Source organism: Squalius cephalus (genome assembly GCF_949319135.1).
Source record: "Squalius cephalus genome assembly, chromosome: 24".
NCBI lineage: Eukaryota > Metazoa > Chordata > Actinopteri > Cypriniformes > Leuciscidae > Squalius > Squalius cephalus.
The window spans coordinates 14,859,350-14,874,639 of NC_137145.1; the positions used below are offsets into that span (position 1 = coordinate 14,859,350).

General features: G+C 38.1%; 2 protein-coding genes across 5 annotated transcripts in view; both read left to right on the top strand.

Annotated features, from left to right (window-relative positions):
- Positions 1–597: 597 nt before the first annotated feature.
- fhdc3 (FH2 domain containing 3) lies at positions 598–7,685 on the top strand. The gene is made up of 12 exons (XM_079860951.1): positions 598–677; positions 1,602–2,106; positions 3,117–3,178; positions 3,371–3,470; positions 3,851–3,936; positions 4,094–4,194; positions 4,566–4,636; positions 4,829–4,936; positions 5,047–5,117; positions 5,198–5,315; positions 5,466–5,630; positions 6,100–7,685. Exons 2-12 carry the CDS (start codon positions 1,660–1,662, stop codon positions 7,351–7,353), a joined length of 2,583 nt encoding a protein of 860 aa, XP_079717077.1. The 5' UTR covers positions 598–677; positions 1,602–1,659; the 3' UTR covers positions 7,354–7,685.
- A 2,306-nt stretch (positions 7,686–9,991) lies between these two features.
- The window catches only part of trim3b (tripartite motif containing 3b), a 29,760-nt gene continuing 24,461 nt past the window's right edge, over positions 9,992–15,290 (top strand). For 2 of the 4 annotated variants that reach the window (XM_079861364.1, XM_079861368.1), the window contains exons 1-2: positions 9,992–10,121; positions 11,019–11,082. The gene's annotated coding sequence lies outside the window, so the exon portion shown is untranslated. Of the gene's footprint in view, positions 10,122–11,018; positions 11,083–14,597; positions 14,822–15,290 lie in introns of those variants that run through there. The other 2 variants (XM_079861365.1, XM_079861369.1) reach the window with 2 other exon arrangements.

The following is a 15,290-nucleotide window of genomic DNA, read 5'->3' on the forward strand; positions in this document are numbered from 1 at the left end:
ACTTTAAATCAGTGGATGATAAATAAAAATCGATTGTTAACCTTTACACAACTGAAACATTGACTGAATAGCCTATATAACCAACGAGCTATTTCAACAACAAAAAAATTTAACGTTGACGTTACATCTGTTTCTGAATAGGAAGAACTTAATGTTTATTGGTTATCCTAAAGTAGATTGTGTAACAGATTTTAGTCTGACTGGAATCAAAAGACAATTTCTGACATTGTTTATGTTTGCCTTGTTGAATAAATCCGATAGAGGGCATTATAACTTCATTTTTTGAGGAAATACAACGCAATTGACTTACCTTAGTTTAAGCCTCTAACGTTGTTACACAACCGTTACATTTTAAACTGTAGACCCGTTTTAACCCACCTGGGTTGTTACTAAAAAATAATGAAAATTATAACCCAGTGTGTGTAGTTTCCTTTCTTCTTTAACTATGTACAATTTTCTTCTTTATTTCTGAAAAAGTATTTTTAAGAAGCAAAGGTGAGTGTTGCTCAGGTGAGGGGAGGATACTCGTGCGTGAGGGGCGTGGCTACTCTCATCCATTAAAGTGCTCGTGCTAGTAGTTGATTGCGTTTGACCTGGGGAGTGTCTGATGACTTTCTCCAGCAATGGACGCCAGTTGATTAAGCTTTCATCAGCTTTAATCTGGTATTTACTTACCGGTACGTACATCCAAAATGAAGTTATTTTTCTGTCACTTACTCTTAACGTTGCTTTTCTCCTGGTTTTCTGATAATCGGTGATGTGGACTAACTTTAAATTATTCACTTTTTTGGGAGTTACACATTTCAGATTTATTAATGTCAGTGTATTTTCACTATAATTTTGGACAAATGCGGAGTTAAATGTTTTGTCTCAAACGGCAGAACTCGAAAAATATAATGATCTCTATAAACTTATTTGATTGCTCGGTCTTTTTTGTAAACAGTGGAATTGCTGTGCGTTAAAGTCGTCATGTATAAAGTCTTTTTTTGCTAGTGTAATTTCATTTTTTTTTTTTTAAAATGCTTTTAATAAAGATGTGAATATATGCATTGTCATAATAACCCAAAGTGCAGGATATATGATGTTCACGTCAAAAGTACTTCTTTAAATGTTGGAATTGTTGCTCCTCTTACATCTGAAAAGTAGATTAAGCAGCCAGTAGAGTTTAAAAGTAGAGACCAAAGTATGTGTGATATGCAAATATGCCTGATAATGTTAATCAAATAGTTTGTTTAACTCCCTGTTAAAGTGCCTAGGCAAATTGGTCTTGTAAAGTATTATCTGACTTTGTGGCTTGCTCACATGGCTTTTTCAAATAAGCAGCTTGCTCTTCCTGTCTAAGTGTTATCATTGGAAATTCACATGTTTGCTATTTTTAATTCGGGACATTTGGTTGCATGCACTGTATCCAACAAACAGGCTTTATGGTCCACCATCTGGTCCTAAATTGCGGCTTTACTTATGTTATTGATGGTAGAAATCTTGGAAGTTATTTTTCAGAAGTTAATTTCTTGCTTCTGTAGATATTCTGGACTAGTTTAGCACATAATTTGCCTCTCATTGTTTTGTATTTTTATTTATATTTTTTATATTTCTCTCAGATCCCTCCAGCCAGTGAACTGGATTTGTGGCCATTGGACGTCCACTTTGTGTCCTCCAATGGATGGAGCTCCAGTTGTAACCACGGCACCTCTACCTCCTCTTCCTCCTGATCTGTCCAGGTGCTTTCAAAATGAGACCTCACCCTTCAGACGTACCACCCTGCCCCTTTCTCTGGGCCCTCCACCTCCTCCTCCTCCCCCTCCACCACCACCACTTCCACCCCCACCGCCCCCACCTCCTTCACATTTGGGGGACCCCTTCACCCGGACTGTCCAACGGCGCTCAAAAATGCGCAACTTCAACTGGGACGCCATCCCCAGGCACAGCGTATTGGGCAAGCGCAATGTGTGGACAGCCCAACGCAACCTTGAGAACTTTGAACTGGATACTAAGCGCATGGAGGAACTTTTCAGCCACAATGAGCACCATGGTTTGGTCCGTAAGGGTGGGACGGTCAGAAAAAGTGTGTGGGGCCTTTCGCAAATCACTACAGAATCAGAGAATGTAAGTGCCTTTACTTAAAAGTAATATATGTATAGATAAATGTATAGTGAGCCGCTACTGGGACAGTTGTTAAGCTGAACTTTGTAAAGCTGAGGATTTGTCATTAATAACTAGTTAGATACCTACAGTACTTTCCAGTGAGGCCCTTTGGCTGGGACAGCACTGCAGGGTTGACAGACAGCTCAGATGTCATCTCTTGTGTATCAAGATTCAAAGTTTAGTAGCAAGTGGGTGAATTAAACATGACATGTAGTTCTCGTTAGTGGCCTCATTTGTGTCTCTCACCTTTCAAAAGTTCAGGTTAATGATCTGGAGAAGTGACTCCAGTACTTATGCTTTGATAAAGCTTCAGAATTGGTCATACTGTCTTCTCAGACTCATTTAGGTGGAAGCACAACAAGATTATTAGCTATGCTTGTTTATTTTCCAGTGCATTGTATTTTAACCAACTTTCCCAAAGGTCATTTCAGTAGCTGTCATGTCATGTCATGTTCATGTCAGGTCAGGTCATTTCAGTAGAGGTCATTTCACAGCTCAAATAAAAATAAAATGTCTAGATGACACGCTTCAAATGTCCTCCATTAAGACATTTATATTACATGCCTGATTCATGGGTATTAGACCAGAGGTATTAAAAATGAATAAACACAATCACATTTCCCCTTCGAAAGTGTTTAAAAGTATATGCAAAGTAATAATAATTTTGAAATTAAAATGAATCTCTCATTATAGTGTTCTGAGTTAAGTACTCATCTGCACTTGTTACACATCTATTTCAGGAACATGTACTCTTTGTTAGGAAGTTATGTTGAGAAATGTTGAACTTTTCACAACAATGTAGGCTCATACATCTCCACTTCCATCTTCTCTTATACAATGAATGGTGCGTGTTCAGCATCATGCTTCCTACATTTTATTTTTAGTTGCTGTCACTGAATACAATATGCTATATTCAGGGTAGACTTTCCCAGATTATGAGAAATTGACACCATGCGTCTGTCTTTTTTTAGGTATCAATTCTCAACTCTAAGAAAAGTATGAGTATTGGGATTTTGCTAAAACAGTTTAAAAAGTAAGTTATAAAATTAAATTGTCTGTTTTCCTTAATTCCTAATTACATAATTCACAATAATGTTTTTGCATCTCTTCAGCAAATCTTGTACATGTACTATGATTGCCTGGATAGCAAGGCAATCTAAACTGAGCATCTAGAAGAACATTAACATTTAAAAACATCTCGTCTGTGGTTCGGTGCACTTCTCAGGCAACCGAAGGACATTGTAGATGCTGTCAGGCACGGTAAACTGTGCTTTGCTTCCGGGAAACTGAAGGAACTCAACAAGCTGTTGCCTGATGACATGGAGGTAAACTGGCTTTCTCTATATGACTGCATTGTGCTATGCTATAGTTCTGTTTTTAAAGGGTTAGTTCACCCAAAAATAAAAGTTTTGGCATCATTTACTCAAGTTGTTCTAAACCTGTATGAGTTTCTTTCTTCTGTTGAACACAAAATAAGTTATTTTGAAGAATGTTGGTAACCAAACAGTTTCTGGTCCCCATTGACTTTTTTTAATACTATGGAAGTCAACTGTTTGGTACTAACATTCTTCAAAATATCTTTTTGTGTTCAACAGAAGAAACTCATACAGGTTTAGAACAACTTGAGGCTGAGTGAATAATAGCAGAACTTTGATTTTGGGGTAAACTGTCCCTTTAACACTGCTTATGTATTGACACGTTCCAGACAAAGAAGTTGATGTCATTCAATGGAGATTTATCTCAACTAAATGATGCTGACCGTTTCATGGTGATGCTGGTTCAAGTACCAGGGTGAGTTTTTCTGTCATTGTTCAAAGCATGTGAAATGCCAATTTCTATGATGTTTTTGGGGGAAATCCAGTGGGAACATATTTATACGTTAACCGCTAATTTAAATGCGACTTTAGCTAAAAAGCTGCTAATAATTCTGTGACTTATTTGTTTTCAGGTATAAAGTGAGATTAAAGAGCCTGCTCCTCAGAGAGGAGTTTTTTCCATTTATAGAGGAGATCAAGCACTCCATTGCTGTCATGACAACCGCTGCTAATGGTACTTTAAATGCTTAATTTTTTTCACTAGAAATTATCAGCATATGAATTTAACTGAAAATTGGTTTATGTTTGTGTAAAACCTCATGATCATGTTCTCTAGCATGATTTGAAAATGGTCCAGAGAGCATATTGTGCTTCAGTGGAAGCAAGAACATTTTACAGTCTGTACAAAGTTCAGCATTCTAATATGCTGATTTAGTGCTCAAGAAACAATTCTTTTTTTCTTTTTTTGTAGAACAGCATTTATATGAAATCATATTATTAATGTCTTTACTGTTATTTTTCATTAGTTTTGCTGTAAGTGTTGATTTCTTTCAACAACAACAACAACAAAAAAAAACTGACCCCAAACTTTTGTCTACCTATTAGAGTTGCTGGCATGTGATGACCTGCATTCAATCATCAGACTGGTGCTGAAGGCTGGCAACTATATGAATGCCGTGAGTGTCACATGGTCTGTTCTGGGCTGCGTTTCTCAAAAGCATTGTGAGCTAAGTTTATCATAAAGACCGTTGGTGGTAATGGTTCTACGATCAACTTAGACTTGCATTGCTTTTGGGAAATAAATACATTATTCCTGAGTGTGAACTACAGCTGGAGCAGATAAATGACTTTTGCTGCATCTTGTTCAGGGTGGCTATGCAGGTAGTGCTATTGGCTTCAGAATGGCATCGTTGCTCAAATTGGTGGATACCAAAGCAAATAAACCTGGCATGAACCTTATGCACTATGTGTCCATGGTAAATTAAGTGATCACACTTTTCACGGCCATTATTGGATGTTGATTTCTTGAATCTGTTTTAAAAAAAAATCGATACAGTGACTGTTGATCATTTTCTATTAATTACAGCAAGCCCAACAGATTGATGAAGCTTTGCTGCATTTCCCTGAACAGCTTCAACACATTGGAATTGCTGCAAGGTAGGTAGAATACATGTTCTGTAATGTATAGGAGATACATTTAGGATTAAAATGCCACTTTGTTCATAAATTCAATATAGGATCCAAAAGCAGGAGGTGGAGATGGACTTTCAAAAGGAGTTGGAGAAAATGAGGGAAGCAAAGATGGAGGCTAGTAAACAGCCCGATGTACTACATCAGATGGAAGCATTTCTTTGTGTAAGATATTTTGGTTTTCCATGTAACCTTCAAGAACGTTTCTTCAACTGAAATTGCAGTGTAATGTCAGGTGATTTTTATAATTACCATAATAGGCAAAACAGCATGGTGTATCAGTATTCTGGGAATAATATGTCTGCTCTTGTACAGATGGCAGACATTCGGCTTGCGGACGTGGAGGCCTCCCTTCAGGAACTAGACAACATCAGTACCTCTGTGGCAGAGTACTTCTGTGAAGACCCAGCCGCATTTAAATTAGAGGAATGTTGCTCTATCTTTCATTCCTTCTGTGAGAGGTTTGAGAGAGCTACACAGGTAAAATGTCATGTCTTATAAGGGCAAATGCACAGAACTTTATTAGCAGGGTGGTGCCACATGGGTGTTACACACAAAATACACACAAATACTTGCATTGCATCCAATTTCTGTTGCATATTGTTTACAAAATGTGTTCTGGTATTAGATATGAAAACTTTAGGTATTATTTGTTAGCCTAGGATGAATTGAATTTTACTGCACAACACATTTATCTTGATTTTGCATAGTTTTGTTCATGTTTTATTTGATCTCTGTCATTAATTATTAACACATAATGTTAAAATGCGTTTATATTAGTTTTAAATGTAATTGATAAATTTATGATTTTTTTATATATTTTAAGTTTTAAAGCCTGGGACTGGGACAAGGGTAAAACAAAAAAAAATCCGGTTACAATAAGGCATTTAAAAGTAGCACAAATAAATAAATACTTGGAAAAAAAAGTTCATCTGTTGTCCATCTGCAGGATAACCGTGACCGAGAAGCGGCCGAGACTCGCAAGCAACAGCAGAGAGAAAGAGAAATGCTGACCAGAACGGCTAAGCGCCGATCCACCACCACATGTTCCAGTCGGGATGTGAGAGAGGATGTGAGAGATGAAGCCTCTGTTTTAGAATGTGTCCTGACCAGCTTTCTCAGCCAACGTCCTTCTCGCAGAAGGCTCGGTGGGATCAAACCAGTCACAGACAGCCCCATCAAGAACAGCCGCCCTCAGGTCGAGGAACGTGAGGGCGGAGGGGATCTGGACAGCCCTGTGGAAACCAACGAGGAGAAATTTGAGATCTCGAGAACGCAAAAATCAGAATACATCTGCCAGAAGGAGGAGCTTCCACCCTGCGCCGTTAATGATGTTCAGCGGGCACGTGCCGCATCCAAAAGAGGACAGTGCATTGTTGATGATCTGATTCCTGAAAGCAACGACCATAAGGAAGGTGGGTGTAGCAACACCTTGACCAAACAAGAGTTTGTGGCAACTGAAGCGATGGATAAAGTAGAAGTGGAGGAGACCGGAGACATGGATAAAGTAGAAGTGGAGGAGACCGGAGACATGGATAAAGTAGAAGTGGAGGAGACTGGAGACATGGATAAAGTAGAAGTGGAGGAGACCGGAGGCATGGATAAAGGAGGAGAAAGAGATGAGAACAACGAGAAAATAGAGGAGGCAGACAAAATGCCTGAGCTCTCCGGCAAGATCTTCCACTTTCAGGATTGCGGCGGCCTGAGTGGAACCGTTACACCAGATCGATCCCGCACCTCTACCCCTCGGCAGAGGAATATAAAAGAAGTGGATCTGGCCTTGCAGAACGGACTGGGAGGTCTAGGCTCTCCATGGACCATCCTCAGCCCTCGTATATCTCCCCATAACACGCCCCACCGCAGACACTCCTTCTCTGTCTCCAGGGTGGACATCCTTGATGATGGGGTGTGGGCGTTGCCTGACACACCTGTACGCGACAAGCCCTCTTTCTCTCATAAATCCGGTGTGGGGACATCTTCATTACCAGACTGTCCTTCAAAGCGAACTCCAGCACACGGGATGTTTATAAGGTCTGCATCACTTCCTGATGAAAAAGAGCCGGCATCTAACTTCAGACTGGGGCAGATCTTTCTTAGACGCAATGGACAGGAGGTTCCTCCAGATAAGAGACCGGAAAGCTCAGGACTTGTATCTTTCTTTCGACGCTTCGGGGAAAGAAACAGGGCAGGAACTGTTGGTTAAGAAGCCATGGCATGGCCTACAGAGGTTTTACACTTAAGGATTTTACTCTGCCGTAAAATATTTGATGAATGTAGACAATCGGGGACTTGTCTGACAACTTTTTTTGATTTCTTTTATTTATATTCTGCAAAACTACATAATGCGTGCTGATGTTGATGTCTTAATATTTTATTAGATTTTAATTGAAGTCTTCAGCATTATTTCTAACAAGCTGATTGTATTAGTTTACAACACTGAATTTCAGGGACTGAAATGCATTTTATTTTTGTTCTTTGTCTTTTTAAAGTCTGTCTTGTTTGTATGTAATAAAGTGTGGATTCCACCTTTAAAGCATTTGTTGTGTGTGCCTTCCCCCTTCAACTAGTAATACAACAGTGACGGCAAAAAGTTGGACACTGAAGCCACATTTAAAATATCAAAGCATTGAGACAATGATGAGGCGTATTGCAAAAGTGTTTATTAAAGCAGTGGATCTCAAACAGATGTGCAGGAAACAAGATGACTTCAAATTATTTAATAAAAAAAAAAGAAAATTGTAAATTTAAATTTTTTTTTTACTCAGAACAGCACCATGACATGTATGAAAGCAAGGCTGTGAGTTTGAGCGATTAGACTTACCATGTTTTCAATAGCATCCACTGTAAATTTTCCACAGCTCATGTTTTCTGGAGTTTTTTTTTGTCTACTGAAGTTTCTTGGAAGTTTCAAAAACACATTAAATAACTGAACACTGAAGAGCTATGTCTATCCCTCACAGCCTCTCTGTCATTCCCGTTTAAAATCAAATAGATGGTGCTGCTGTGTTTATGGGGGCCTTCTAGTCAAAAAGGTTGAAAACCACTGTGTTAAAGGGGTGGTACAATGCCCTTTTCACAAGATGTAAAATATGTCTTTGATGTCCCCAGAGTGTGTATGTGAAGTTTTAGCTCAAAATACCCCAGAGATATTTTTATAGCATGTTAAAGTCACTTTGAGGGAGAGCAAAAACTGTTTTGTGTCTGTTCCTTTAAATGCAAATGAGCTGCTACTCCCTGCACAGGGGGCAGAGCTTCAACAGCTTGTGTCATTTTACCTCACATAGACATGCCCTGAAAATTTCAAAAACTTTTAGGATTTTATATTCAAACCGGAGTCCGATGATGGAGAGACTTAAGAAGTGACAACATGTAGACATTTCTGAATGGTTCGTTGATGAATTTATGTAGCTTATGTAGTTATCTTCTAGTCATTGATTAGCATATTCGGTCTTGAAAATCTATAAATCGTGTTCAGAGGGCGGGTTTATGTCAATTTTAGGGTTTGTCAATTTTACAATTTTAATGTAGTGTAGTCCCAACCAGCTGTTTGTTGTAGTCCTTAAAAAGCAATTTCTCTAAAAGCAAATACCTCCCTTTACTTTGAACTTTGAGCGTTGTAACTTTGCAGATGTTGTTTAAGCTCAAACAGCAACATTGCATACTAACTAAAGTTAGAAAAGTGAAATCATAATCAACCACCCTTTTAAAGGCACACTATGAAAGATTTGTACCTTAATATAACAGCTTCGAAATCATTTCGATGGTAAACAAACGATGGCACTACGTCACATACATCAACAACATATGAAGCGGCCTCTATGGAAGACACTAGCACGCATTTCAGACGTGAATCATGGCAGAGTCGACAAAGAAAACGAAGAAACCGTGGTTGGAAGAGTGCAGAGACTGCTCTGCGTGAGTGGTATTTACGACAGTAATGTTAAATTCAATTACTCCCTGGTACTCCACAGCGACTCTAGGGGTCGCTATTTGGAAAAAAACGGAAACTGCATAGTGTGCCTTTAATAAAATGTAGCACAAATGCTGTTTTCAAGCAAAATATTTCACAAAAAGAGGTTTGTTTAAATGCTAAAAGAATAGCTATAATGGTCAAAATGACCACAAAACGTATCTGGACTATTCTACTATTAGGTTAATAATGACAGAGAAAGCAATAAGAAGTTTCCACTGTAGCATGAAGGACTATATGGCAGCCCTGGATAGAATGGTGTTGATGTCACTACTCAGTTACGTATTTGTATTTTGTGTGTGTATGTGATTCTCTTCTACATTATTTCAGCTGTCTGAATTTAATACATTCTCTCTCTTTCTCTGCTCTTGTTCATCAAGATATAAATGGAAATAAGGAGAATTTGCCACGTTGTCTAGGTAATGGTGTATGTTTACAGTGTGATCTCACTTGGCTGGTGTCTCAGTGAAATAATACCCCCTGGAAAAAAAACCTGCAGAGCACAGAGTCTTCTTTCATAGTCCTCAGCTCTCTCACAACAAAGGCTGATTTTGTCCATGAAACAATCTAGAACTTCTTCAAAATTATCTTGATGTAGCTTATTTTTAGGCTAAACAGGCTATACAAAGTAATTAATCCTTTTTTGTTTTGCTCATCTAGTATCCCACCATTTAGACCACTCCTAAATAATGGGATGCTTTCTATGCATGCTATCTGTTTTTAAAATCTGTGTCATAAAATAATACTAATAAAGTAATAACTATCTTGCATGTGGAAAATGCGTGATGATTAGTGTGTGTGTGTGAGAGAGAGAGAGAGCGAAAGAGAGAGAGAGAGGACAGGATCAGAAAAAAAAAAAAAAAAAAAAAACGAGGAAGAAACTCGAGCTTTGAAGGAAAGGACAGGATCACTTTGTTGGGGACTAAGAATTCTCTCTTTGACAAAACACACATCTGCAGACTAAATACTGCCAACCTGTGATATGTTTGTGACACCTTGAAGTAAGTGCATTATTTATTTAACAAACATTTTAATATTAGAAATGGAAAGAAGTATGCCTCATGCATGACTACTACAACTGGAAAACATTTCAGCCACATTTAATATTATTTTAGATTATTATATTGTTATATTACCAAATTAAGATTCTACTCAATTTGTGAGTCAGGTTTTTATTACATTGTGGGCTGGGGAGCAAATGTCCCCGAGTAAAACCTGAAGTCATACTTGTAAGGACCAGCCAACGGTGTGGGCTGTGTTGTTTAAAATTATTAAAATATATATATTTTTAAATAGCTTAAATATATTGATATTGTGACGGAATGTAAACATCGTTTTAACATTTGTTCATAGCAAGCAAGTAAAGCTGTGGAGCGAGTTATTCAAGCAATAACAGTGAACCGCCTCTGGGTTGTTAAAACAATTAAATAGTACATCATTTGTGTTTACGTTTGTAATTAAATGTTGTCTAATTGGGCTCAGTTGGGCTTTTCCCACACCTAGTTATTCATTGTGGTATCAAAAGTGGCCAGGAGATGTCGCTATATTTTAATAAACGATTTGACTGTGTTCTGTGCGTGGGAAATAGCGACGTCATCACGATTACAGGCATAATAATAATTATGTCTATGATCACGATAACATAAAACTAGCATTACTTTAGAAATTCGGTGTTTTTTTGTGATAACTTTTTTAAACTAACATAAAATGTATGTTAAATAATAAAAAACGTTTGATCTCTGAGGTTGGCAATAAACATTTTCTGAACTTAACTCCTTTCCCTGACTTGCTTCTCTCAGGCGTTATTTTGTGTTAATGGAAACTGCTAGTAGACTTGTACTCACTTTTAAAACCTAGTGATTTATTAACTCTTTATTTTTGTCATATTATGTTTACAGATCACACATAGAAAGATGCCTCACTCTAATTCAGCTTGATCACTGAAAGCAACAGCATGTTGAGGTAAGTTTTCTGTGTGCCTTAAGTTTGTGTTGGGAAATGAATCCTCAAGTGCATAAAATGTATTTTGGTATTAAAATCTGTCATTGTGATTGTCACAATTTGCTTTTCTCAATAACTCTTCTGTTGTGGCTCAGCATAAATGGTCCAATAGACATGCATGGGAGGAAGCTGAGTAAGGTTGCAACTGATAGCAGGACAATGCTGGGCATTCACAGAGTAATTTCCGGACCTATGTTTGCCGGAAAAGTGTGAAAATGGATATGAGCCTGTGAAGCCATTCACTGATGTATTACGTCAGTCATGAGTAACACTGGATATCACCTGTATTTGACCTCACACATTATTAAAAACAGAGACTTACAAACAATGGTGACCAAATGATTCACATTCAAAACCATTCAATGTTAAAGGTGCAGTCGAAATAGGTACTGCAGTCCAATTCAAAATATTGCGATTCTCCCTCCACCTGCTCCTCAGACTGGACGGCGCTCACACGGGTTGCCAGTTTGAGGACACGCAACAGGAACGAGCGCAATGGACAATGAAAATTGGCAAATTGTCACTGTGCAGTATCACAGACCAAAACAATAACAAACATTCCAGCCAGGAAACGCACATTTCAAAGTAAAATATCTGGCTGTAGAAGTGTTTTTCAGAGAAACGAGTGAACTTATCATGTTTCCTCAATATATGCAAGCATATTATGGTATCTTTTATGCTTTAGTAGAGTGAAAAATTTACATACAGCACCTTTAAGCATCAGAATGAGGTAGAGATATTGTGAAACAGTTTCTTTGCAATTACTTGCTTCATTACACCAGATTTATCCTCTACATGAACATGCAGCTGAGTAAGTAAAGTATGGCAGGACTATTAGGTGAACTTTGTTCCTTAGTTGATTAAGAAAGACTGAGCTTTAAAATGGTTTTAATCCCTGTGGTTCATTCTCAGTACAATGCATTCATTAGTGCAGACAGTGGCAGCTTTTTAACTCTAGTGAATATTAAAGTTCTCTCATACCAGGCAGTTATTAAGTAATTAAGCTCTGGTATTCCCTGTTTGCATAGGCTAAGATATTAAATATAATTAGATCCTGATAAATGCTGATGCATATCATTTGCTGTTTTAATGTTGTCTTGCAAATCACAGACATCAGACATGCAAGTAGTTGGTTAACTAAGCTTTAGATCAACATTATATATATATACACATACATACATACATACATACAGATAAAGTGTCATTACCACCATAGAATGCTAATGCAATTTTCAGAAAAAAGGTTGTAAAAATAATGTTTTTTGGTGCTTTTTGGAGAGTCTATTTACAAAACCATGACACAGGAATCTGCAGCATCACATGTTATGGCATCACCACCCTCAGGCTTCCTAAAGAAGTCTGTCTTCATACCAATAAAGCACACAAATACACACTGTGCTGAGTGCTGGCTTTGTGTTGCAGTCACATGCAATTTACACTCTGGGTCCTGCAGGTCTGTGCTCTTCCTCTATGAGTTTAGGAAGAGAGAGAGAGAGAGAGAGATGAGGAGGAGGAGGAGGGTGAACGAGGCGGTCTGCCATCTGGGTTCTGCTGCACTGAATGCAGTCTCCATGGTAACATCGCTCTCTCATGCAATCAAATCAAGGAATGAGATCAGGCCCCGCCCACCCCCCCTCAGCGAGCACGCTCTTGATGCTTTTATCAGCTAAGCCACGCCCCCAGCCGTTTGTCTCCACCCCTTCTATCCCTTAGGTTGGTACTTAGTGATGAATTGAACTCAGTTTGTCACTCTAGATGTTGGTGATAATAGTTTAAAGGGTTGTAACTTGGTAGTCCAAGATGTCACCATGAGTCCTTGTCCTCCAGTTGACAGAAAGGATATTTTTAGCTTGTCTTACTGATGTGACTTAAGTGACCCCTGCTGCCCAAGCTGGAATTTCTAAGACTATAATTGTGCTGGGTCTTATTTTGTGTATAGAATATCTACAGTGGTGGCATGTCTCTCTCTTTCTCTCTTTGCCTCTGTGGTCATTTGTCTTCATTAGCTCACATGCAGTTACTATCATTATCTTGATAGTACTGAGTCATTATCTTGTCCCCTCGATTTTTCTCCTTATCATGTTGTTCCTGCTATCTCTTCGTTTCCCCTCATTTCTCCTGATTGTGAATACAAATACACCCTCCCCCTTATAGCACTCTGGGAAACTGAATAAAAGTCACTTGTGTCAGCAGAGAAGATGTCATCATGCAATTTCATCACAAAGGAGAGTCATTCATTTTCTTGGATATTCACCTTTGAACTCTTGAGGACTTTCTTTCATAGTTTGTGTGTATGTTTGTCTGTTGTATTGACATGGTGCTGTACACTGCAAAAAAAGATTTTCCAGTAAAAATATCTAAACATAATACAAATGTTAAAACTACATTGTGAAAAAAAGAAAAAAATTGTTTTTGAAGTTTATTTGTATTACTCCATTGGCAGTTTGTATGCGTAAATCTAATGCTTCATACAATTTTGTTTTGAAAATGTAATTCTTTATTATTTTATGGAAAAAATCAAATGTACTTCAGTGAAAACAATGTACACCATTGTTTAAAAGTTTGGGGTTTAAAAAGATTTGCTTTTCTTTTTATGAAATGAATACATTTATTCAGCAAGGATGCATTAAATTGATCAAAAGTGAAAGTAAAGACATTTATATTGCTACAAAAATAAAAAATAAAAACATTTATAAATTCCACAAAATATATTAAGTAGTAAAACTATTTTCAACATTGATAATAATAAGAATTTTTTCTTGAGCACCAAATCAACATATCAGAATAATCAGTGATTAGAATGATATGTGTGTGTGTGTGTGTATTTAAATTACACAGTGATAAAAAAGTTCTAACCAACCCCAAATGTTTTAACTGTTAACTTAAATTTTTGCTGCTCAACTCAATTTATTTATTTAATGCAAACTTGAGTTGCCGTTCGTAACCAATTTGACCTGTTTCCAAGTGAAAAGAAATGTTGTATTGGAAATTTAATCGTAAAAAATGTGTTTCGAGGCAGATCAATTGTGAGTTTTCTAAAACATCTAATTAGCTATTTGGCGATTGGTGAACATTATCCAATAGCAAGTGTGGCCCAAGTGACATCAGCAGAATATCAAAGTCGTTTCAGGGGGGAAAGATTAAGAATACAAACACTTCTTAGTGAAACAATGCACCAATGAATTATTCACAAAATACATTTTGATTTCATGTTGAGGATGTTTAGATATTTGTACTTGAAAACAAGACAAAAATAATGATTTTTTTGCAGTGTTTATGGTATTATGGCAACCCTTAGAGAGAGCAAGAGATTCCTCTGTATCTAAAGGATGTGTTCTCCATCTGCCATTTTCCTGTTGCCTTGCACCTTCACTCAGAGGATTGGCTGACCACATCCCCACCTCCTTTCTTTTCAGCCAATTCCCTTCCACTATCTGCCTTTCCCCTCCCTCCTCATCAGTCTCTCTCTTCTCTTTTCTTTCTCACACACATTATACAGCCTCGCTTGCTCACACACCCTGCTGCTGCTTCTCTCCTGTCTGCTTTCCTGCTTTCTAGATTTGCTCCTTTAATCTCGCTGTTTGGGGATGAGGGGCTGTAAGGCTGGACGGGTGTATGCTCGGATGCTTCGCTGAGACCTGTCCTTATCTTTCTCTTTCCCTTTTTCATCCCTCTATCTCTGTCAGCTGCGAGAACTCACGTGAGTACGGCGTCGGGGAGCTCCCCCCTTTTCCCTCCTTCTCTCTTCTTGTGTCGTGCCACCATCACTTTCTTTCAACTCTCCATACGTTTTGTATGCATTTTATCAAGCTGTGGTTGACTGTGATGGGTAATTTACTGTAGAGTCTGGCCTCTCCCTTTCAGTCAGCTGGGCATCTCTGACACACTCATGCACAAACACACACACATGAGTGAACGGACATTATCACAAACACCCCGCAAGCCTTTCAGCGCTTATATAAAACAACAGTGCATGCGTGTTTGTCGGCTCTCTCCTCAATATCACCTGCTTTGCTGCCTGTACTTACTGATCCGAGTCACAAAGGTGGAAACATTCAGTTTTGTTCGTGGGATTTTAAATGAATGGCTTCAGATTGAATTGTACATTCGAGTGTGTTCAAATAATGCCACTGTGGCTTCCTGTCTCTTAGCAATGATAGGAAGTGTCT